We start from the raw sequence: 25,791 nt of genomic DNA on the forward strand, positions 1-25,791 counted from the left end.
AGCAACGTGAAAATAGACAGACTAGTATTTACACAGCACGTGTATATATATCTTAAGATCCTTTAAGATTGTAAAAAACAGCAAAGTTTAATAAAAAATAAAATCTAATCTAAATAAAAAGGCCTGCCGTGGAAAAAAATTAAAAATGACGTAATATAACTTTTAATTATTTTCAAAAGAAAATTCATATTTCCATCAAAGAATTCTCATAACGGAAGCTATTTGAATGAAACGACTAAGATCATTGAAGATTACTTTAAGTTGAAAAGTTAACAAAAATTTTACGAACCATCAAAAAACTATGTAATAACAAAAGTAGAGAAAAGAAATCACAATAATAAGTCACGTGAAATTTTATTTTAAACAATATAATGTCTAAATGATTATTGCTTCATAACCTCTTCACTTTAGGTCAACATTATTGATCATGACGTATGACTCTACCGGGACTAGGTTCAGAAAATCGACAAGTCCATAGATAATAAATATGTGTTAATTGATTTTGAAAAATCAAACAATTTGAAATTGAAATAAAGAGGAATCGGAACGAAAATATATATTAATTTGCCAGGACATTAAACATTGTTAAACATAAATTTCGGTAGAATAACAGAATATTTTCGACTTTTAAATATATATATATATATATATATTAACGAGTTATTCGGTCATTCATGGTTATTGTGTAGTTTTGTATTCCTCGCGTCTTGTATACGTTTCAATAACATTTACTAGACAAATGTGATAACGAACTCACTAGAATGTACAAATCTTGTTCAAAGTCCCCAATAGAATAGGAAGTTACAGATATCAGGACTATTTTTATAACCAGCCAACAAAACAAGAGTTAGCTTGTACCTATGACCAGTCTAACCTGATCTAAGGCTCAAGCAAAACAAATTAATATCTGATCATGAGTATCTTTTCTAGTAAAATAAAAAGTTATCCAAGAACATACATACACATATATAAAATAGAGATCCTTCTCTTTTTTGAAGTCTTCAAAAAGATCCGGGCAAGCTATTGCGCGTCCGTATAAGTTGCTTAAAAAGTTTTTTCTATTGGTAGGTACTTTCCTATTTACATTTAAGGAAAAAACCAAAAGGTTGCTAGTGTTTCATATAACAAAACAATTTCCCAAAGTTGGTTAGCAAAATGTCTGTTAAACAAAAAAGTTTAATTTGTAACCATTTGATAACAGAACCATAATACCGTTTTTTTATTAGTAGGTAAAAAATAAAACAAATTTATCAGTAAACTTGAATATAATTGTATAAATTTTACAAATACAAGCCTTTTACAATTACGATTCAATTATTAAGATCATATTAACGCATGACAACAGACATCCAAAGCATTTTAAATGACAGCACCAGCCTACAACGTAGTGTTGCCATCTACGAAATAAAATACAAATTTTTTTTTTGGTAGTTCATGGTAAATGTATTTAACAACCTTTGAAAAAGTAACATACATATAAAAATTTTAAACTTTTTATGAGCTCATTCCCAAAACTTTAGAAACTATCCAATTAATTAAGTTGATGGCTGAAATCAAAACTATAGTACATAGTTGTTTTTTTTTTATACAAGCTTAAATCCAAACACAGCCAAATGAAAACCAGCCAAAATTATTCAGACAAATTGAATTTAAAAAATTTAAACTGCATACATTGTTCACAAATATTTTTTAATCATTGGCATCATGTTAAATATTGCAACGTTTAATTTAGTTTTGGTAATTAATTTCAATGAATAACTACAAAAACAATAATATATGTTTAATGAACAATTAATTAACCTTTCCCGAAGAATAGAAGAACAACAAAGTACTGTGCGCCTCAATTTAGCAACACAGATAATGTTTTAAATTAATATAAATACTTTTTCTCCATGCCTAACATTCTACGTTTTATAAATTTCCAATTTCAAACAATTTGAGAACAATCACAGAACAACACTCCATATGGACAACTGTCAACTGTCTACTTGACAGTTGACAATTTGAAAATTAACTTTTTTTTAAACTTTAATATATTTCACTAGTTTGATCTCAATCGTTTTATTAATTAAACATCGTATGTATGTTTAACGACACTTTTTTTACATTTAATGCGGTTACTAATCTACAGTGGACGACTACTTCACGTAACATTTGTCTAAAGACAGTAAGTCGAGACGACAGATAACATATAGGATAGTATAAAAATTATTAAACAATAGCAAAAAGTTACACTTATAAAATATGAAACCTCTGTCAAGTATAATAAATATATAATTCCTTTTTTAAAAAGAATAATCATGTGTTTTATTTGGTTAGATTTTTACGAGGTATATTAAAATATATATATGTGTATAGGATGTGAGATTCATTTTAGTCTTATCTATAAAAAGCGAAGTAAATCAGCTGTTTTTATTTTTAACCATCTCCCGTTGATTTCCTTACACATAATAGTTAACTTGTATTAGTTCAAACTCCCTGCTACGATCAGACGAGTGTTCGTACTGGATATGTCCGTATTAAGTACACCGAAGATACGCCACGGAACTAGCTTATAAATATAAATAACATTTATAATAAATATTATTGTGCAAAATAAGAGACTTTAGCAAAAATAACGGCCACAGCGAGTCTTCAGATAATAAATACATGTAAAAATAAGGATTTTTTGCACCTATAGTCCCTTTATCCTACCCGCATTAGGATTGGAGAATGAGCCCTACCTGTATAGGAGAGCTCTATATAGGATTACTCAACCTGTACTTTGTGCCGTGTAATTCCAGATCGTTTATAGCTAAGTCTAGCCTAGACAGACCTAAATTGTGAACACATTACTTGCAATGGTATATCAGAATTTATTATACTAACATACGTCACATCCGATCACCAAAAATAGGATCACTACAAAATAGTGCCTCCTCTAGAATATCGGCTAGATAAATCGACTTCAAAAAAATATTACCCCTCACTAACTTGGACAACTTATACTATAAAGTGACAGAAACAGCGATGACAGATCTAAAAAATAGTATAGATTATAAAAGTAAATATACCTGATACATCCTTCTTACGTTGGATAATGTATACAACTCCGGCAACTCAGATATGAACAAAAACAATGATATTCAATAATTAAAAATCAATAAAATGTGTTACAAAGCATCACAACATAAAAACCACGTGTATTGTTGTGTCCAAACTTCGTACTAGGATGCATCAAGAAACCGACTGACGACTGGTTGGTCGATTAGTCGACCGATTGATCTACAAGGCCGAAGAGAAAAATGAAGGATCTTGTTCATAAAGAATAAATCTACCGACCAGTTGGACGACCGATCCCAAGAAAGTTCTTTGACCCTTCGTTAAAATATGTATCAATTAGAAATACTATGGCCTCGGTTTGATATTCCTAGGTCACTGATTAATCTTTCAACCAGTTGGTCGACCGATCGCATCAATAATTTTCTAGTCTTTAATAAAACTGGTACGTCCTACGAAAACTCTTATAAACAATCGCATGTTCATACAGCTGTTAGTCGCAGTGTTATTTTTTCACTGGAACAATCAATACATATCTATTAATTAATCAAAACATTTACCAATGTGTTTAATATTTGAGTCGATCGATCAGTCAGTCAGTCAATCAATCAATCAATCAATCAGTCAGAGCGTCAACACGACCACTCTTCAGACATCAGCAGGCTGCGGGTCCACGTCTCTCACGTTGAGGTCTCCATGAGCCGCCAGGTCGAAGTCTGAACCCGACAGTGATGCTATGTGTTTCCAATTTGATTCGGTTTCCTCTTCTGTTGGAAGTCACAATATTATTATATAAAAAAAAAAATATATATATATATATATAATTTTATTTGATTTGTACTGTCTGTGTATTTCTACTTAAAACATTTCAAAGCGGCGGCTTAACTACTCTATTTAAATTATTTTTGACTATTACAACTAAAAATGTAAAAAATAAAATTATACAATTCTAATTCTAATAAAATATGTAGTGTTCTGATATTGTGTGTTGTGTACTTAAAACTATTTCTCAAGTTAGTGTCATGGATCAGAGAGAGAAAAATTACTGTCCCACAACAAAAACAAATACTAGTTATGGATTAAAAGAAAAAAAAAAAAACAGGAAGAAAAGTTGAAACATTCCATTAATTGAAGTTTAGTTAATTCATTATCAAATGACAGGTTAATAACGGCCTTAACCGTGCACATGCTGGTTAACTCCGTTGACTGTTAAGTGACTCACATGCTGTTATATTTAATGTACCTCACTCACATCCGGTGCCCATGTTTTGCGGAAGCTCGCTCGCGCCCAGGAACATTAACCGATATTAACTACCGGCTCGTATCAAAATTTAACGTTCCCTGCTCTTTAAGACTGCACTGCATTTGTATACACTGACTACCATTAAGCATACCACTTTATTTTTTATTCACTCGACTGTCAAGCTTATTGCATTTATTTAAAGCTCAATTTCGAAAAGCAATTCTAATATTTTTTTTTATATTTCAATCAGTCTATAATTATTAACATTACCTCCCACAGGTATTTCTATAATCTTAAAGCTCTCCCTCTAAGCATTATAATTTTTTTAAAGCGTTCAAAAACAGCGAAATTTCCTTTCCTTCAATACATCATCAACACTGTAATGTTACGCGCAACAAATCAAAATAACAAACTAAATTCTATTAATGAAATGATTCTAGACGTAAACTCAGTGTATCGACACACAACACAGTCTCGAACACGGCTCACGCGGCGGCTCTCAGACTCGACATCGGCCTTGGCACGTACATGTGCAGCTACCTCCAAAAACTATACCAATTTTCAAAACATATGCGACCTCGTTGGATCCAAACAAATCTGGTATATAAGAAAATATAAAAACCCCTTGTAAAATATACGACCTTCTTGGTCAGAAGAAAAATGTCAGGTATGAAAATTTAAAAAAAGAAGCTGAGGGCCGCCGTACTCGCCGCGGTTTATTATGAAGCGTGAAGCTGGTGCGTACCGTTACCGACTAGAGGGGCGTGGAGTGTTTAGCACCTGTCCCGCTGACGGGCGGGTGGAGGCGGCCGGGCTGCGGCGTGCGGGCCGTGCGGGCCCGGGTCTCCTCCATGATGATGGTGTTGATGACGTAGGCCTCGCGCCGGATGCGGTCCCGCAGCTCGCCCGACATGTCCGGGATGGCCCAGCGGACGATTATCATCACCAGCGCCACGACGTTCTACGACAGTTTCATTGGGAGTTACAATTATCAACATAAGGTTTATGAATTGGGATCGTATAGACACTGAAAGAAAGAACTGACGTATAGAAAGTTCTAGATAGGTTTGGTTTGAAGAACTTTGATAGTATTAAAAGTTTAATATTGGTTACCTCAAAAACGACGACGAATGCCAGCCGGGCGCCCATCACGTGCCAGTACCAGTTGGAGTGAGCGTAGTCATCCCCTTCCTTGTTGTACCAGTAGCCGGGGTAACTAGCAAATAAACGCATGTACAGGGTGATTAATGGCGATCGCTATTTTTATCACACATAGTTCCCTCAATGACTCAAAACGTGCTTTTATATATGTATCTTGCAAGTGAGTACTTTTAGTTTTTGTCCGCGACTTTGTCAGGTTTTGAATTCAGAGAGAAATGAATAATGTGCTTAATATACTAGACAGGCCAGCGACACCCGACCCTCAGCGACATCTATGGCCTGTATCATGGAACTTATACTACATTCAACTATTGGTATGTACTCCCATGAAAAGCATACAAAAGTCAAGGATGAATTATAGGTATGTGATTCTAATAAAAGCCACCTAATATATTTTGGAGTTTCATCAAAATACGATTTGCATATTTTGTTTGAAAGGATAGCACACATTGATAAACCCTCAGCATATACACGTCATTATGTGCCATATTCCAATGCATCGAGGTCCATAATCACCTGCAGGTGTCTCCCTTGTAGGTGGTGTTCCTGGGCGGTATCTCCAGCACGGACACGTTGAAGTCCGTGAGGGTGTGGTTGACGTACTGGTCGAGGGTCCCGTACGTGAACTGATACACCAGCCGCGGGATGAACTCCGACGTGAACGCTATTATGAAACCCTGGGAAGTATCGAAGACTCTTAGTCAATTTTAAACCGGAACATTTAGAGTCACAGTTTCCAAAGATAATGATTTTATAGTTTTTAAGACAATAAGGTAACTTAATTCACTATATACAGCTTCTATAACCATTCACGTCTAACAACTACTACAAGAAGAATTGACTGACAGTAATCATCCACACCAGAGACCGTGTCGTGATTATAAAAACGCTTTTGGTCTTAATATATAGAATTAAATAGAGTATTTGATTTAGAAATTTTTCATAAATGTTATTTCAAGTGAACTTATATCAGCAAGCTATTTTTTCTAAAGCAGAAAATGCTATTGAATATTTTGTTGCCCACAAAAAAGATATAAACATTTTACTAAGTTTCAAGCTATTAAATATATATATAGGGTTTTCCATTAAGGGCGCTTGATCTTTGAAATGCAAAAAAAAATACATGTAGGAAAGATATTTGCGAAATTTTTTTTTTATTTGGAAGGTCTATCGACCCCATTATGTATGGAATATGACATCATTCAAATGACCGCCACGGCTTCGGTTGGTGGCGCGCACACGAAAGGTCCAATTTTCGATGACTCTGGCGCACAAATCGGGCTGTATTTGATCGATGGCGTGGCGTATGTTGACTTTGAGGGCATCGGTGGTTTGCGGCTTGTTGGCATAGACCTGCGACTTAAGAAAACCCCACAAGAAAAAGTCCAGCGGGGTCAAATCGCACGATCTCGGTGGCCAGTTCACGTCGCCTCCGCGCGAGATGACCATGTCCAGAAATTGCTCGTGCAGAACTTCCATCGTAGCGTGTGCTGTGTGGCACGTAGCGCCGTCCTGTTGAAACCACATGTTGTCCAGATCCATATTCTCGATTTCAGGCCAAAAGAAGTTGCTTATCATCGACCGGTATCGCTCACCATTGACGGTGACGGCCACACCATTATCGTTTTCGAAAAAATACGGACCAATCACGCCTCCGGCCCAAAATCCGCACCAAACAGTCACTTTCTGCGGGTGCATTGCCACTTGGTGAACCTCGTGTGGATTGGTCTCGTCCCAAATATGGCAATTTTGCTTGTTGACATAGCCATTCATCCAAAAATGCGCCTCGTCGCTGAAGATGATTTTTTTGCCAAAATCGGCGTCAACTTCCAACTGCTCTAATGCCCAGTCAGCGAACACACGGCGCTGTCTATGGTCATTAACCTTGAGCTCTTGGGTCAGCTGGATCTTGTACGGGTGCAGGCTCAAGTCACAACGCAAAATTCGCCAAGTTGTCGTCTGCGAAAGGCCGAGTTCCTGTGCGCGACGCGGAATTGACTGCCGCGGGTTTTCGAGGACACTGTCGCGCACAGCGGCGATATTCTCGGCAGATCTCGCGTTACGTTGACGCACGGGAACCGGCTGATTGTTAACTGACCCGGTTGACTCGAATTTGTCCACCAATCGACGGGTAGTCGACTCGGCAGGACGATCATCGCGACCGTAAAACGGGCGAAGTGCGCGGAACGTTGCTCGAACTGAAGACCCATTTTCATAAAACAATTTTATGATTTGCACGTGCTGCTCGACACTGTAACCTGCCATGGTGGTTTGGGAGGACGGAATGAATATAACACACTGCATTTGACAGCTGTCACTCAAACAACATGGCCGCAATCAGCTGTCAAAGTTCAAGCGTCCCTATTGGAAAACCCCATAAAAATTAAATGCCAATAACAAAAATAAATTAAAATAGTATTAAGCTTAAAACAAAATAATGGCTATCAAATATATAACTAACATTGGTGATGATGCTGAGCTTCCCTATGGAGTCGAGTATGCGGAACCACACTCCTATATCCGTGACCCTCTGCGGCACGGGGCGGCGGTAGCACGACAGGAACTTGCGAGCGTCCAGGCGCATCTCCAGCACGTTGTTGAGGAGAGCGAACAGCGGCGCCAGCGGAAACGCCGCCACGAAGATGGTCACGAACCCGTACTGAAGAACTGGGGGGGGGGGGGGGAGCAGTGACAGACTGAACGATGTAGAACTAGTACGAGAGGTGAGATACAACTAATATAGGACATGTGGAAATCAGCTAAGGTTTTCGGACACTAGGCTTTATTATTATTTTTATGTCTACATAATCCCGACGTTTCGGTTATTCTGCTCATGAAAAAAAAAACCGTGTAGTAATATCCGGGAACGCTAGTTTCTTTTCAAAGAACATACGCGATAACCTTAGATATCGTCGTATTGGAAGAATTAGACGACAAAGAACGCGTCCGCAGCACCTTCAATATATGTTCATAAGAAAAAACAAGGAAGCTGTCTTCAACCTGCTCCGGGTTATAATGCTCGGTGACTCACCCATCTCCAGGTACTCGGGAAACAGTCCCATATTCCCAAAGTCCACCAGCTTGAAATCCTTCACCCACTGCATGGGGCTTTTTATTCTGAAACACATACATATAATTCGATATATTCTCTACGGCCACAACAAACAGATCCCCCGCCCCTGTTCTGTGCGTGTACCTCTTCTTCCTGCCGATGGCTCGTATGACGCCCCACCACTTCAGTAAGTAGGGCATCAGCATCTCCACGATGGTGTTGATGAACTGCTTCCCCACCATGATGATCGCCAGCTGGATGGACAGCTCCAACAGACAGCCGCCGGGCGAACACTGGGACGGAACACCAAACAATATTTTAGGGGATGTCTACATAATATTCGAGACTGAGTAAATTTTTAGGGTCCCGTGCCCGGTGGGAATGGAGCTCTATCACTAAGCCCCTGTTGTTTGTCTGACCGTCTGTCTAGTGTATTGACTGTATTTCAAACACCATAAGTTAGATATATAACATTTTTAACAGATATCTGTTGATTGTATAATAAGAGATACTAAAAAAATTAACATAGTTATTCGAGAATTCTCCCATACAAAAACAATTACTATCTTTGTCCTTCTTATAAATAAAGCAGCGGAACCCGTCGGGAAGGACTCCGACTCGCAGCTTGCGAGTAAACATTTATACCTATTTCACTTCATATATACATTATAATTTGAATATATATACACGCAGGAAAGAAATATTATAATTAGTTCAGCTCGTTAATGTGGTGATGCTCTCTGCCTACATACAAGAATAATATAAAGGACTCATTTCAATATGTACTTGTTTTTTTTTTTAAGATTACCCACATTAATATATTTCTAAGAATTTTCAGTTAAATTCCATACACACCTCTTCCTGCCTGTGACCAAAGAACCTGATGTAATCTCCGGGGCGACCCACGAACTTGCCCTTGAAGAAGGCGATGTAGAATATAGAGGCGTAGTAGTTGACGAACTGCAGCAGGTAGATCTTCAAGGTGAGCGAGTCGTCGAACTCCGTCTGAGTGCGGAGCAGCTCCTTCTCCGTCAGCCACTCAGCCAGGTACTGGTACACCTGGCACGGTTACATTCAACTATTATTTTGTATGGTAACTCTTGCTGTGCTAACGTCTACTGTTAAAAAAAAATAGAATTATTGAACCTCTCAAACTATATTTAATTGTCATGTCTTGGACTAAGAACCGCGTGAGGGGAGATTTGTTTTAACTTAACTCTCCGAATGTGACTATTCATCAAATAATCAAAGCCGGCACGGTTTTGCTATTAAATGTTTTCCTGAGCGGACTATTTGATTTGGACGCTTTACCTTATCCTAATTTTCTAAGCATTTCCTTATTATCCTTGTCTCTCCTGAACGCGGATGAATAAATTGTTTATTGTCGTCGCTCGGTACATGTAACTAGCGATTCCAATAACGAATTATAAAAAAAACTAACTACACAAGTGAAGTATGAACTGACATGTCTTCAAATTAATTTAATACCATTCCGCCCGCCTGCCCACGGAACTCAGTTTTTTATATGCTTAAGTCAAATTTATGATGCCAATCTAACAGCCTATATAGAAATCCTAGTACATCATTATACATAACACAACAGCTGAATGTCACACAGAGCCAATACACCACTCACATAGTTGAATATGCATATGAAGAACAGATTAATGCAGGCGGCCGTGGCCGTCGTGAACATTATAGGGCTGTACGCTATCAGGCCGTTGTCCTGTCGCCTGAGGATGTTGGCTCCCAGCAGGGACATCCTGTACAACACCACCGCCAGCACCGTGGCGATGGCGACCAGCACCAGCGACGCCACCACGCTGAACGACATCAGCGTGGCTGGCAGCCGCATGCGCCAGAACGGCACCTGCGGCTCCTCTATGCCGGTCACCACGTTCAGCTGCCAGGAATAATAGAACAGAATCATTCCGTAAATTTGAATTTTCGTGCATCGCGTTAATTCAAAAGACCTTCAAGACTATATGACAACATTAGTTAATTTTTAAATATTTAAACAATCGAAAGTAATTTTTTAATTTTTATAAATAGAAAATATATTTCACAGACCTTCAGCGTTCAGAACGTAATTCATTCCGGTCATTGTAATATCCTATAGATTATAACTCCATTCATTTTTAAAATCCAACAGAACTTTTCATCTGTGTAGTGTATACACGTCATAAATCCCCTAAATGTGTGCATACCCTTTTATTCTTGACGTGAGCGAGTCTGGCCAGGTACTGCGGTCGCGGATGCTCCTCGTACACGTCGAAGCCGGTGAGGTCCCAGCGGTGGGTCATCTCCGCTGAGTACCGCTTCCACATCTCAAGGAAGCACGCGCCTGTCGGAGACGAGAAAAAACATTGGATTATGGAGGGAAGGCGACGTGAAAATATATTACTCTGGCTTTGAATTATAGAAAAGATCTACCGAGCACCTCTGCTGATAGGAAATAGACAAACACGATGCATAGTTAATCACAAGTTTAGCTTTAAAATAAAAATGTATTTCAGCGAAAATACAACGTTAAGGAGACTTCGTATCAATGTGTTCGTGTGCGTTGTAACTTGTGTGTGTGTGTGTGTGGATATCATCTGTGTTAAATGATATATGCCTCCAGCGATGCAATCTTATTGTATGGATATACAGAATTCCTATATTATATACATACATATTATGTATAAATTAACAATATAAAGTATTCACCCCAAAAACTCATGAATATGGCGAAGAACACAGTAGTGGGGTTATCAAAGAGGTAAGTTATCCTGGAGTGGAGGCAGGTCGCCCGAAGGTCCCAGTACTCGCAGAAGTAGTCACACTGAGGACACATCAGCACCGTGGAGTTGTAGTTACACACGTCCTCACTGGGGACAGACATCGCGCACACATAAGGCTCACTCCACACTATATTCCTAATCTATCTTAGGCCGCGTTCTGATGGTATACCTCGGTTTGTTAGAGTAGACGGTGGCCGCGGAGTATATGACGCAGACGAGACCCACCAGCGCCGCCGGTATCAACATGTGGGTGTAGAAACCGAGCCAGGCGAAGTACAGGCCTGAGGTCACACACGGACATACACTCATATACTGATAATAATATATTAAAAAAATATTGTTAGCTTAATCTTATTAAATTATTATTCCTATGACAGAACGATCATTTTAATATGTCTGATGATAAAGAACTTATATCCGGGGGCGTGCGGATTCGAATATTGATTTTTGTTACGGATTTTTCATTGTATAATATTATATGTCAATCATTTTAGATATTAATTAAAACGATGATAGAAATTGATAAAAAAAAATCTCACCTATTTTAACTCCAAAGTAATCCTTGACGTAATCTAAGGGTTGGTATTTGATACACTTGGACACGCTCGCCCACTCGGTGTAGAGGAGGTGTCGCATAGAGCCCGGCGTTTTAAGATCACCCTGTACATTAACACATATATATATAATAACACATGGCAACATTGAATGAGTACAGTGATAGAATATATATCCCTATCGAGGCGAAGACATTTTAATAACACATCAACACTTATATATTATAAGCTTTAGAACAGGGATTCCCAAACTTATTTAGTCTACTGCCGACATTGAGGATAAATTACTTTATTGCGCCTCATTGTCTCACCTACTGGAAATCCACTATAACTTATCCAAGCTAAATGTAGTTACAAGTCAGTCATTACACCTCTACATACCGCCCCCGTTTCTTTTCTGGGTCTATTACCGCCCTTTATGCCTGCAGCGTCCACAAGGGGGCGTTATCGCTTTGGGAAAGGCTGATTTAAAATATACTTACATCATGTAGCGGGTAGGCAGCACTATAAGTGTTCTCGTTGATCAGCCTCGTGATGCCGAACGCGAAGTAGTCGGCCTCCGAGTAAGAGAACTTCTTCCTGTCCAGGATGAACTGGACGATGCGGGAACGGATGGAGGGAGTCCAGAAACACGGGGACGAGGAGTCGAACCTGGGGAGAAAAGTCCAAGGATAATTATAGTATGGTATAACGACTGCTGGAAGAAAACCGCATTAAAGTATAACGACTGCAGTGAGTAATCCAGAGTTTGCAGATTCCAATATCGCTCTTGGCAACGAATTCCTCATTCATTGGCCATGTTGGCAACATGATTATATGAACAACTACTCAGTAAGCTTTTCAAAAATGATCCATATTTCTTAGTGGATAGAATTGAATGTTCAGTTCAACGTCACTAACAAGTATTCCTTATCCTTGGAGTATATCGCGGTGAGGCGATGTCTTCGTTCCGGGAACATGACCGGGTCCACTCTGATCTTGGACATGAAGCGATCCCAGCAGTCCTCGACGCGATCTATCAGACTGTTCGTCTTATCGTGGACGTTCTTCAACGCTGAAAACTACAAAAAGAAACCTTATTCCTATTAGTAGTAGTTTCGATTGTAGTCTGATTTTATTAGCTTTGATTTTTTTTTATTGTATTAAAAATAACATTTCGTAAGGTCGATCGATATATAAATGTTACACAAAATAAGGAAATGCAATAAATAATAGTATTAAAAATATATTGTTAATAATAAAACTCTGTGACTATTAGTTGCGATGTTAATTTCTCAACTATAATTAACTCAATGGACAACATATATATATGTTAGGAAGGACGCCATGAATTCCTAATTCTTAGCTATAAAACATGCACATCAAAACACAGTAATTAATTGAAGCGACTACATTGATAGCGTTCGGCGTTTACTCCGAGGCGATCTCTAACGATTACATGAACATTATTAAATTGAACTACCATGCCAAAGTGGCAATTTACATGAGCTACTACAAGTTGGAATCGTCAAACGAAAAACCGACAGTTTCAAAGTTTCTTCATTCGGAAACTTTCGGGGATACGAATGGTTACGAGGATTTGCGAACACACACGAATATTCCCGAACATTTACGAAGACATACGAATGTCTGATATCTAGACCGTTTTACGTTGACGAGTCAAAATTGTACTAACACATTATACTGGAAAAGTTTATGTTATAAATATTAGTTATTAATTAAGAGAAACAGAGTTCAGATTATCCTTATCTAATGTGATCAGGCTGGGTAAGTATGAGAGGAAACTCACAAAATAATTTGCTAGTACTAATAATACTCATATCGGGTACGATCTCTACATAAAATACCCTTTTCCCTTACCTTCCAGAGGCGTGTTAGTATAAATTAATGATATATGTTTCGCCTCCAGATCCTGAGTAACACGATTTGGTAAAAGCAAAGCTGTTATGTAAAGGTTATCTCAAACACGATGGCAATGAAAGTTCGATAACATCGGATGTTATAATGAAGCCCGCATACACCAAGCGTATTAGTGGTGAACAAGCCACAGCCATACCCCGGCGTACCTTCGACAAATACATGGCAGCGTTCAGAATAGTATTCGCTCGGCCACCTTTTCTTATCTTACTGCATTCCTATAACACACACGTTACGCTACACTCTGAGATACATCGCCATTTTGAGATACATTTTTTGACAGCTCATAAAACCTTTAATCAATGGTATCAAAACTTCAAATTTAATTTAAGAACCTAATTCAATACTTCACACTCAAATTACTAGTTTTTCACTTGTTATTTCGTGATTTTGGTTTCATTGCCCCTTGCTTGCGGGCATGCTCGTGTTTATTGTGCACACCCACTGCTATGTCTATTCAGGCGTTAAACACTATGCTTTAGTATATTATTCCTGACTTGGATGACGAAATTAATTTTTTTTTTCTTTTATGGCGTATCTTACCACAGAGTGTAGACGCCTGCTATGTAAAATAAATTAAAATTTCGAATAGTTCTGATGTTCCCTCCATACCAATTCATTAATATTTTTTCACGTGACACATCGCAGATAACACGGCCATGTCATTGGTTAGGCGTTAAATATTATAAATACATAGGGGGAAAAAAAATACATAAATAACTCAGAACCTACTCACATCTATATATTGCAGGTAGGGAGGAAAATAATTACAACTATCAAACAAGTAACTAATAGTAGAACTACGAGTGGAACACACACTAGGCGATTATTGAACACTGCACATTTAAATAAAACTACGCTTTTCGGATTCACTACGCGATTTACTATAACTACATTTTACCACGTTTTTTACTCTATAGCAACCGTGATCACGGATATACGAGGTGAAAGTGACTGTGAGTTTTGTTACTTGTCATCTACGGCCAAAGATATCCTAATTTTCTCTCATCCTGCTCTGGATGTGCAGAACGCTCTTACTGTATCATAGGAGCTGCCACTGTGCTCGCGGAAGTGGGATTATTTATTTCCGATGAGGGCATACCAATTCTAGATAATTGTCAGCCATATTCACTTTTGATGAAGACATTTTTTTAATTCAACAACCTCGCGGATTAATTTCGGTGTATATCAATCTTGCTTTTCAATTGTTTATAACAGCTCAGTCTGTCCATTGCATGATCTTAAACAGCCACCTTCGTTCAACGGCCACTTTTAATATCAGGGACATGTTCGTTACACAAGGTAAAATGTAATATAATTCGAGCAATAAATCCTCAAATCATAGTTTCACTTAAACTGTGCTCGAATATCTTAATTACCATTGACTAGACATTTAATTCTAATAACACTTGATACAAGCTGAACAGTATTCCTATAAATAAGAATATCTTCAATTCCTAATTATTTTACCTGATGTTTGTTCAAAAAAATATATTAAATTAAACTTAAGATTATTCGACAATTTCCAATATACGAACCTTCATTGGCATCCTTAGTTTTAGTATCTCGCTGTAATCTCTAAGTACCGAAAGTGGTGCGTGGATCTAAAATAGAAATGGGAAACAAAATATATACATTAGTTACTACATGTAAAATAATTTCCAATTTAAATTACTGTCCGTAAGAATTCGTACAATTTAGTTGACTGTCTGTAAAAATTTTACGTAAATAATGTTTGTTTAACATATTTAATTTAAACTGCTGAATTTGAGATATTTAATTTAAGGAGGATGTATCATTAAATAAATCTTTATTATTTTCGTTAAAAAAAAACATCGTTACAGAGTATATCGTATACATACAGAACATAAAATACCTTAACGAAATGCAGTCCGTACAAATCTTCAGGTGCCTCCATCTCTAGCTGCAGTCCCTCCGTCTCCAGATTCTGTTCGAAGATCCTCCTTCTCTCGTACGCCTCGGGAGTGACCGCGTCATCCTTGTTAGCCTCCCACACGAGGACGAAGTCCACGGAGCGCACTCCATCCTTGAAGGTCAATGAAGGGTTGCTCATAATACCGCCCATGACTATCCTACATGAAAAAAAAAAAATAGATGAATTATATCAATAGACATGATAATACAGAACATTATATCATTAAGTTGGCAGAATTTTAATAATTTTATTATCATAGTGAACAATTCCCAATGGCAGGCAGCCCGTGATAGGTTGGGCTGATATTATTATTCCCATATCATTATCAAACATACGGTTTACTATATTAGTAAATTAAAATAATTAAAATTTAATTGATAACACGCACGCAATAAAATTAGTTCTATTTTTTATTTAATGGTACAAAAAAATTTAGATGAGTTGAAGTCAAAACCCTCGCTGTCCATATATCATTTGATCATAACTGAGTTTTATTGACTTTAAAAAAACAATTCAACGTTTTTATTGCCATTTAACGAGTGTACTTGCTATTGTGAAGCTTGTTAAGTAATCAAGTAATAATATGCCGAAAACGAGTATATTTGCTCTCGTCTCGTCTCCCCGAGATCACGTTTGCTGAAAGGAACCGAAACGTCGGGATTACGTAGACATAAAATAGAAACAGCCTTAGTTGTAGTTCAAAAAGCATAAGGTCCATTTGAGAGCTACCATGGGTATAAACGCACGCGCGTTAGGAGTTAAAATACGCGTACAACACGATCAGTATTTACATAACAATGACAGTCTCAACACTTGTCATTCACGAACCGCGTACCACACCGACAAATCCGAGCTATGAATAAAAAGAGTTTATACTTTTTGTATCAAGCTGACCATTAAGCAAATAGTACCGAGGTAATGAATTTTCGCCAAATATATTTCAAAGTTATATTTAATTCAACAAAATGACGTTAAAATTATACTTTAGTAATAGTTTCATACCGAAATTTAGGTGCCATACGCAAGAACCTGTCATGGAATACATATTTTAACTATAGATATACATATTCTGTATAGTATTTTTTTGAATTCATAAGAACCGATCTACTTTAAAACAACCATCAGATAAAATATGTACTAAACCATACAATTGGTTTTAATTTAAAACGCGAACATAGGGTATTAGTCGAGTAAGTTATCAATGGACCAGTTGCATGAACGCCATTGAGAACGGCTGTTCGTAACATTGTGCGAGATCGATTAACAGGCGAGGAGAATCCAGTTTCAGTGACTAGTCAAATGTGTTTATATAGAAATAGATTTCTCATACTAATTTAAGACCTTCTTATTAATTCAAACACATGTATATAGTGATTAACTAGTATATATATATATATATGTATATACATATAGTCGAGCACTGTTTTGTTGGCTAACTGTTTGAATTTCTATATCTCGGACATAAAATAGACGCAACAAACGATTTGCTTCAATATTATAAATGACTCTGTTTCATATTGGAACGATGAACCACATGCTCCAAGTCATTACTTATCTCCATCGGTTAAAGCGAACAGTTCCTATCAGTTGTAGTCAGTACTGGCAAATACAAATTAATCTATTCCCTTACAATATAAACATAATTTCTAATTAATACATAAATTGAGAACAGCCGGCAATCGGTAGACAGTATTTAATTAGATTTACGTAATTATATCAATAGCCTTTATCGATTTGTGCATAGTATGTACACAGTAATTTACACAAATTTTTCAACCATAGACAACAGCCGACCAAAAAGAAAATATAGTCTTTGGATATTCCAGTATCATGAATGTTGGAAGCACACAATATATTCAACATTAATTGAGACGGTGTTAGTCACATTCCTACTACTTACGAGCAATGGTTCGCGGTAGTTTTGCCATTATTGTTGGCCACGTCGTTTGTCATGCCGAGTCCACTACAGACCGGTTCCTCGGCGGCTCTGGTGGACGCCTCGCTCTCATTGTCCCTGAAAAATTTGTTTTGAACACTCCAATGGGAAACCTATATTCAATTCATCCTCCTTACGTGCACTGCTTTTAATATTAATGAGCGGTTTATGAACGTTATTTTAAAACTTATTTTAGTATAACGTAAAATTTTAATCGATGTATGTAAATACTATATATTTTTTGTAATGGTACTGAGTGGAACAGCTATCATGCGTAGAAAGTCCTTGGACCAATTGCGCTTTATTGATTTCTCTGATCAACCCAATTAGTGTATGTATATGTTTGCGATATCATTGCGTCACTATACATTCCTATTTTAAATAAATTAAAACTTAACAGTAATCTAATGTACTTCAAAGTCGAAGGTTAAGTTAACACGTAGGTTACGGTGAATGAGCACGTAATATAAACTTGTATTAAGGAATAAATCTGACTGAGCGCTGTTTTTAACTAAGTACGAACAGGTTCCAGTTTACCATTCATAAATCTTTTCCTATAATCGACGTGAACGTGAACAAACGTGAACGTGAACACAAATGAAAATCGAGAAACTGTCTGTTTTGAGTTTGATAAAGAAAACTCGTGCTAAAGGTAGTGTTCGTCATTTAGCAAACGTTTAACAACGCAAATTGATGATCACACTTTTATCATGCAACGTAAAATAGGTCATTGAACTCATTGGCCATTAGTCTGAACGTTTTAAGTAAGAAAACGAAGTACGCGTGTTCAACAATAAAATACTCTTATATATTAGAATCATATATAAAACTCGATAAAAAAAAGCTCATAATAATCAAAATTAATACGTGAATGAAAAATATTTCACACATTTGTACAATAAAAAACAGTACATTAATTTAAATTAATAACTTAAATTTATTTAATTTAAAGTGTTCAGATTAATAAAGATTAAAACCTACAAGAACATTCTGACTGTAATAGCAATAAAATATTTAAAAAATCAAAATTCCACAAAGAAGCTAACACTTACAGGTTTACTACAAAAAAAAATCCTAGTAACGAGATAACAAAGAAGCTGTTTTAACTTTTAAGATCTCATGAAGAAACTACTATAATGTTATATTATTCTTAAAACTTCAAATATGAATTAAATTACAGTTTAATTTAAAAATTCGTCCACATTTTTTTTTAAATACACTTTGAATGAATCTATCACAGTTATGAAGACGATAAAATTTATAAGGGAAAGGAATCAAATGAGATTGATGACATATACAAATAATCCATAAATAATAAATTTTTATCAACTGTTGAGACTGTTATAGCAATCTAGTCTTGAGCTCAAAACCATGTTATTAATCAACTGAATCTTTTAACAGTCAACGTTGTATTTACCCGCGCCGTTTTCCTGTAAACGTATCGGTGAGGTGACCTAAGCCATTTAATTAAAAAAAATGTAGTGAATTAAACAACTATACCTAACTACATTCCTTCAGATATATAATTCTAAATTTAAATTTATACATTCACTAACGGATACCCGCGACTTCATCCCGACTGTCATATTAACAGCCTCGCATGAACAAAAAAGTTATCAGTGAATACATAACGCTCGATAAAAGGTTTTATTATTAAAATTTTATAGCTTTGAAATAAGTAAACATATAGCAATACTTATTATTTGTGATAAAGGTCAGGCCTCAAAGAAATAATACATTAGAAAAAGTAAATGGAATCTAATCAGTATTTATGCAGTAATATACTTACATTTTATTTAAAATATTTCTTTTTTCCAACATAATTATTAATTAATTTAAATGAAACTAATATTTTCGGATTACTAAGCATTATTTCATTATTTTTAGAACTACATGCTCCCGACGTTTCGGTTACTTTGCAGGAACCGTTATCACGGGCAGATGAGATGTGAATGTCTGTCAGTCGGTCTTGTTATTTACCATGTGATGATAAATAACGCGTAGTAATCCAAAAATATTAGTATCGTTTACATGAATACTCGCGAAAGTCTTAGATCTCGTTATTATTTGGTAGTAGTTTCATAGTAACCAAGTCAGGATTAAAAAATAACCATGGATAAACCCAAGAAAACCTCGTAATTATGGTGAGGCGTATCACAAAGAGGGAATTAATAAGCGGGCGAAGCCGCAAGCGACATCTAGTGTAACATATCAGTGCAAGCGACCAATTACAGCTATAGTGCATTTCAAAAATATTTAACTACCTTAGGATAATATTTTTATTTGTATTACTATTTAATTGAAGAATTTAACTGCATGTACCTTTTCTCAATACTTCCGGTTATGAATACAAAATGTACACTATTTTTAATTCTAACACTTACCCAACAACACTATTAATTAAAAAAAAAACGGAAGATTAATTACATTCATTGCTTATTTAAAAAATACCTTAAACAAGACCATATTGAAGAAAGACTTTAATCTTCATACATAAATGTCAGATTAGAATAATGATTTCATTTAAGACATTCAAGATAAAACTGTTTGCGAAAATATACTTTCTAATCTATAAAGAAATAATACAACTGTAAAAAAAAATATATAAAAAAAAAAAAAAATGAAAATTGAAACTACATCCACCAAATATAATGACCAACGAGATGACGCTTCTCATAACATCTTTCATATGAAAAAGATAATTAATTCTTTACAGATTTTCAGGCTGTTACAAAAACGCAACAGTGAAATAAAATAAACACGACTGTATAGCGGTTCTTTAACACCAAAGTTCTTTTTGGCATTGATTTTGGCGCACTTTCAATGGAGCATAATATAAAAGATACGAAAATAACTTTTTAAATGTATAGAAACATATAAAGATGTATGTATGTATGTACATCCTAACTCTTAGAAATGGCTCTTGTAAAGGTTTGCCTTGGGATTTGGGAACGATAACAGAAATACAAATTACCTTATATTATCTAAACAAACAACATGATAACATTTGAATTGGCAGAATGTTTCAGATATTTTCAAAAAAAAAAAATTAAACGAAATGTCATAGTGTAAGCAAATCATAAAAAAATCTCAGAGTATCAAATAATTTACTTACATAATAATGTTCACGTAAAAAATATCAAGTGCTTGTTAAAAATATAACTAATGTTATCTATAATTAAAAATGAACTCGTTATAAATATACAATAGTAGTTATTGATAAGACCAACACACAACACTCATGCTAACGGCACGGAACACATATACCAATGACATCACATTCCCATACAAAACATAAGAACAATACCCCGTACACCTCATTGGTGACAACCTCTTTTTTTAAACCAAACATTATCGATAAATATTCAAATTGTTAGTCCCGACACTAGCATAAAATCCGATAAACCCAACCCTAGTGTCAGGTTGTGAATGTCAGGGCTGTCAATGTCATCGGTTCTGAACTCACCGGTCGGTGTTCATATCGTGTGACAGATTATCCTGGTACGTGCTGAGCACCGACATTGCCTGGAGATCAGCCATCCGCTCCTGGACCGTCTTCTCCGTCTAGCACAACACATTCATCAGTAACAGAGGAATTTGAATTAGTTTAACATTTTATTTCTACAATAACAACACCTATCATTACAACAACATACATACAACACTAAATTCATTTTAATCGTATTTTTTTAATTGTATCACAAAGACTGTTGACAAATATCATCATTGATTGATAGCAACGACCTTGCTATAGTTTCCTCATGGCTCCGAACGCGGGAAAAGTGACATTAGGAAACTCACTACACTATAACATAAAGATATATTAAACATTTGCGTCATTTCACACAGCTGACAGAACATATACTAAAGAGGTTAAATATATGTTTATACTTTATATGTCCAGCTAGTTCTCCTGGTTCTTAATATCCTATCACGACCAACATCGTACATGACATAGGACAGCATATCAACTATACTCCTCGCTAACATCACACCGCTGAACAACAAACACTACTAAGTTTTAAAAAACCTAAGAAACTACCGACCTTGGCAGTTTCACACAGACTCAGAGTGAATCATGTTTGATTAGTATCCATACAACGTTGAATAATCTGTCTATAAAATACAGTCACATTTAAGAAGATAAAATTTCTAAAGAATTTCACTCTAATCTCATTATGTCACGAACATTAATACGATAACCAACCTTTTTCTTTTTTTATATAATAATATATATATTAATTATTAATTGATAATTTTTTTTATGTTCTATATAAAACTATAATTTACATACTAAATTGAATACTGAACGTTATAATACACGTCATGCTCTGTTAACGGTTTTATAAAAACTAAGTCTACGCGCCTCATTATTTGTAAAGTGACAAAAGTAAATGATGGCACTTAAAGATAACGCAGTCTCTAATACTGTCATAAGGCGAGAGGAATTCAAAAACATGTCAAAATAATATTCGCACGGCATTGTCTCATACTTAAAATTCGTTTAATATAATCAATTAAAAATATTAGAACGACACAATCACACTACGTATAAATAAATTATTTAGAGGCGCTAAGTGACTTAATTGTAACGAGTATGTACTAACGTAATAAAAATTTTACAGTTTTTTTTTTGTGTAATGTAATTGGCGCCACAGACAGTTTGTAGTGTAGACCTGGTTTAAATCTCACTGCATTTTTTTTCTATACTACTATTACTTGACATTAACTAAACGAAACAATTTGGCAACAGATTTGGCCTCGACGCTTGTTTTCTTTTTTTTTTTATTATCTGTAAAACAAATGCTCTGAGAATTTGACAGCATGACGCGAAGATTGTGCGGGTGCTGACTGCTGAGACCCACGTATTAAAATAAGGGCCTTGACTGTAGAGGATACCTAACCATTCCGTTTTAGTATGACAAGAGTGCTGGCTACAAAAATATAGGTTCCGACATCAATAAGTAATTCCAACGTAATTAACATGTATTTGGTCAAACTCACACTCAACATATGAGCCAAAAACTGGGCTTTAAAACTTCATCGCTTCAATTAAGACTTACATTATATTTAATATTCATTTTGAACAAATCTCGGAAGTTTTCTAGCATAATGATATGCTGTTTGAATATCAAGGTGCTTTGCCATCGGTTTTAACAATTCCTCCCACTATTAAGCATTGGAGGTAAAGCTCAAAGTACTGGCCCAAACATTTCATTCGACATTATTGAATAAAAAAGCAAATGATTTATTACTTTCCTTAAAAGATAAAAACATTCAAGATTTATAGAGCTTTTCAACGGCATTGACAGGTCGTAAATGAGAGGCCGTATCTTTTTTTAATTAACTTTTTTCATTAAACTTCGAGAGGCCGTAGCATTATATGTAGGGTTTTAATTTTAATAAACAAATCTTCACGAGACAACGGGATATAGGGTTTAAATAGCAGACGGAGGGAAAATCGAATGACGGACCGATCGCGTCTGAAATTCCGTTGCTATGGTGATACAGAACCCTTAAAAATTATACGTGGATAGGACACGTGGACTATGTTGAAATATCTCTTCTTTTAAATGATATAGTTGACCCGTATGAAATATAAAAAAAAAAAATTAATTTCTTGATTTACATTCATCTGCTGAACCTTTAGCTCAGGAAGTTAAATTGGCAATGTCTTTTTCATATTCTACATACTTATAGACATACAAATATTAGTAATATATTTTGTTATACAAAAATTTCAATATAAAAATTGATATAGCACCCGCGATGGGCATTTCTAATGTCTTTATAGTGGAAAACTATCTACAAAAAGAAGAGGTCTTAATGCCGATGTATTCTAACGAGTGAACTCAGCCTAGAACGTGGAAATTTTTTAAAGTGATGCAAAAGGAAAAAAAATAGTAAAGTGACTTATATTCCTCTCATAAATAACAATTTTAACATATTAAAAACAAACTAACTGAATTTGACACTTTTTGCATTGTGGGTAGAAAAAGAAAAATTTAAATCCTTTAAATATTTTTTCAAAATTATTAAATATAACTAGAGTCATAAAAATGTATAAATTTCCTCAGAACTCCTTTAGGTTTTCTCTATACAGTATTAAAAAATTATATTACAATTTGTTTATTACATGAAAACATTGACACTAGCAAAGTATTCCACGTATCCAGTGTGAAAATGGCCTAAAATAATTAATATATATATTTTTTTAAATAATGAACTATGATTTCATTTACTTCACATATATTGCTAAGAAAAGGAGGAAATATATTTTATTGTAATGACTATGAAATACAATTTTCCTTACGGTAAACTAGTGGCTTAGGCTTACATGTCTTTTAATTGATTTAATGCATATTTTGTTACTGAACGTTTTTTAGAATATACGATTTGATTTTTTAGACTGTATATATATACACCCATATATAATAGTTATTTAGCAAAATGTTATAAATAGTTTATATCGACATGTTGAGTAGTACAAAGTGCAAAGGTATCTTAACAATAATCAACTGATTCATTTCGAGACAAAGGATACAAAACAAAATCTTAGTAGATTTTATCTTAAACTGATATTAAAATTGTGAAATTTTGTGTAGAGATATGGACATATAGCTGAATGTTTGGATGTCTGGATTATTGTAGCTCTTTCACAGAATACCTACTTCACAAATTCTCATGAAACTGTAGACCAGTGTAGCTTAGACATCAGAATAAGACATACTCCGAAATTTACGCCAGAACTATGTGCAGTTTCATAGATTACATCAAAACAGTTTTGTTTTGTGTGAAATTACATGACACAGACTATAGTTGATGCAGGCAGTTGGTTAATGTTAGTCAAAATTCAATGGCTGTGCAGAAGAATTTACATGCCTGAAGTAGTATGTATATTTGTAGGTATTTTAGATTGGTACTTATATACTTTTGCTGTATCTCACGGAAACTACATATAATTCTGGCGTAAATTTCGGAGTATGTCTTATTCTGATGTCTAAGCTACACTAGTCTACAGTTTCATGAGAATTTGTGAAGTAAGTATTTGGTGAAAGAGCTACAATAATCCAGACATCCATACATTCAGCTATATGTCCATATCTCCACACAAAATTTCACAATTATAAAATCAGTTGAAGACAAATTCTACTAAGGTTTTTGTTCTGTATCCTTTGTCTCATCATGAATCAGTTGATTGTTCTTAACATACCTTTGCACTTTGTACTACTCAACATGTTGATGTAAACTATTTATAACATTTTGCTAAATAACTATTACATGTGGGTCCCTATGTTAAGTTCTTTATTTAATTTAATAACCATATAGTTATTAAATGTGTTTTGTATTAAATCATCTTAATTTTTGGGTTATTTTCATAAAAAAATTAAGACTTTTTTTTTAAAGAATATTAGTTTAGCAACTGTCACTTGTTACCTACAAGAAAAACTATTTCACTTATTTAAAGACCATCTTATAATAATCTAAGCCGTGGGTTCATAATACATAGGGTTTAGAAACATTTTGAATTGAAGCTTTAGAGCTTAACTAAACAAATTTACAGCTAATTATTTTAAGATTTTTGTTCGTTTAATAATAACTCTAGAAGACTTACTTCGTGAAAGTCTGCATCTCCATCGTTGAACAGCTGTTGGAACGCGAGATCATTGCGTTGAGCGTCCGACAAAAACGACTCCGTCTCGCTTACGTCTGAAGGTTTGTGGTGCAGCTTCACACTCCCGGCGAAAATCGGAGTTGTTATCTTTGGGGTGAATACATTCTCTTCAACTCTCTCCAGTAACGGTTTCGGGATATCTTCTTCCAGAGAGGGGTCCCCGTCAGACATTACAAGTCACTAAGTGATCACACTGACCATAATATCCTCTAAGATGATTAGTCACTACGAGCGGAAGTAATTTCAAACAAGGCTTTATCAGTAATAAATTTTTATGGTTTTTATTTTTAATTTTTTAATGAGTAAGAGAAGACAATATTTGAATGATAAAGTTCAGTCTTAATTCCAAGTATTGCGAGAAAATGAAAAATGACTAGAAAGACAATAGAGCTTAATATTATAGCAAAGCTAAATTAAGTTCTAGATGTTGTCAAATGTCACTTTACTTGATAAATTCAGATTGACAACTATCATAAAAAGCAAATGAACATGTTC

General features: G+C 35.3%; 1 protein-coding gene across 10 annotated transcripts; it reads right to left on the minus strand.

The window, feature by feature from the left end:
* Positions 1-1,246: 1,246 nt before the first annotated feature.
* LOC116768706 (anoctamin-5) lies at positions 1,247-25,742 on the minus strand. 10 transcript variants are annotated; one of them, XM_061526645.1, is made up of 21 exons: positions 25,237-25,741; positions 21,088-21,185; positions 17,586-17,699; positions 15,626-15,842; positions 15,288-15,353; positions 13,899-13,967; positions 12,733-12,893; positions 12,315-12,483; positions 11,818-11,938; positions 11,448-11,559; positions 11,205-11,365; positions 10,703-10,839; positions 10,132-10,398; positions 9,351-9,554; positions 8,640-8,788; positions 8,475-8,560; positions 7,905-8,110; positions 5,960-6,120; positions 5,396-5,498; positions 5,063-5,243; positions 1,247-3,806 (listed from the first exon to the last, which is right to left on the minus strand). In XM_061526645.1, the coding sequence occupies exons 1-21, from the start codon at positions 25,465-25,467 to the stop codon at positions 3,688-3,690; spliced, it is 3,132 nt and encodes a 1,043-aa protein (XP_061382629.1). In that variant the 5' UTR covers positions 25,468-25,741; the 3' UTR covers positions 1,247-3,687. The 10 variants fall into 10 exon arrangements, with proteins under 10 accessions (XP_061382629.1, XP_061382633.1, XP_061382632.1 ...); XM_061526649.1 differs by having other exon boundaries at positions 5,038-5,243; XM_061526648.1 differs by having other exon boundaries at positions 5,034-5,243.
* Between the last annotated feature and the right edge of the window lie 49 nt (positions 25,743-25,791).

Source organism: Danaus plexippus, assembly GCF_018135715.1.
Source record: "Danaus plexippus chromosome 3 unlocalized genomic scaffold, MEX_DaPlex mxdp_25, whole genome shotgun sequence".
Lineage (NCBI taxonomy): Eukaryota > Metazoa > Arthropoda > Insecta > Lepidoptera > Nymphalidae > Danaus > Danaus plexippus.

Excerpts from the sequence above, each read along its gene's own strand:
- LOC116768706 (XM_061526645.1), bottom strand. The coding sequence starts at position 25,467 with ATGTCTGACGGGGACCCCTCTCTGGAAGAAGATATCCCGAAACCGTTA. Across the intron at positions 8,789-9,350 it reads TTGGTCACAGGCAGGAAGAG|TGTTCGCCCGGCGGCTGTCT; the intron begins GTGTGTATGGAA and ends GTTCCGTCCCAG. Across the intron at positions 8,111-8,474 it reads TCCCGAGTACCTGGAGATGG|TTCTTCAGTACGGGTTCGTG; the intron begins GTGAGTCACCGA and ends CCCCCCCCCCAG.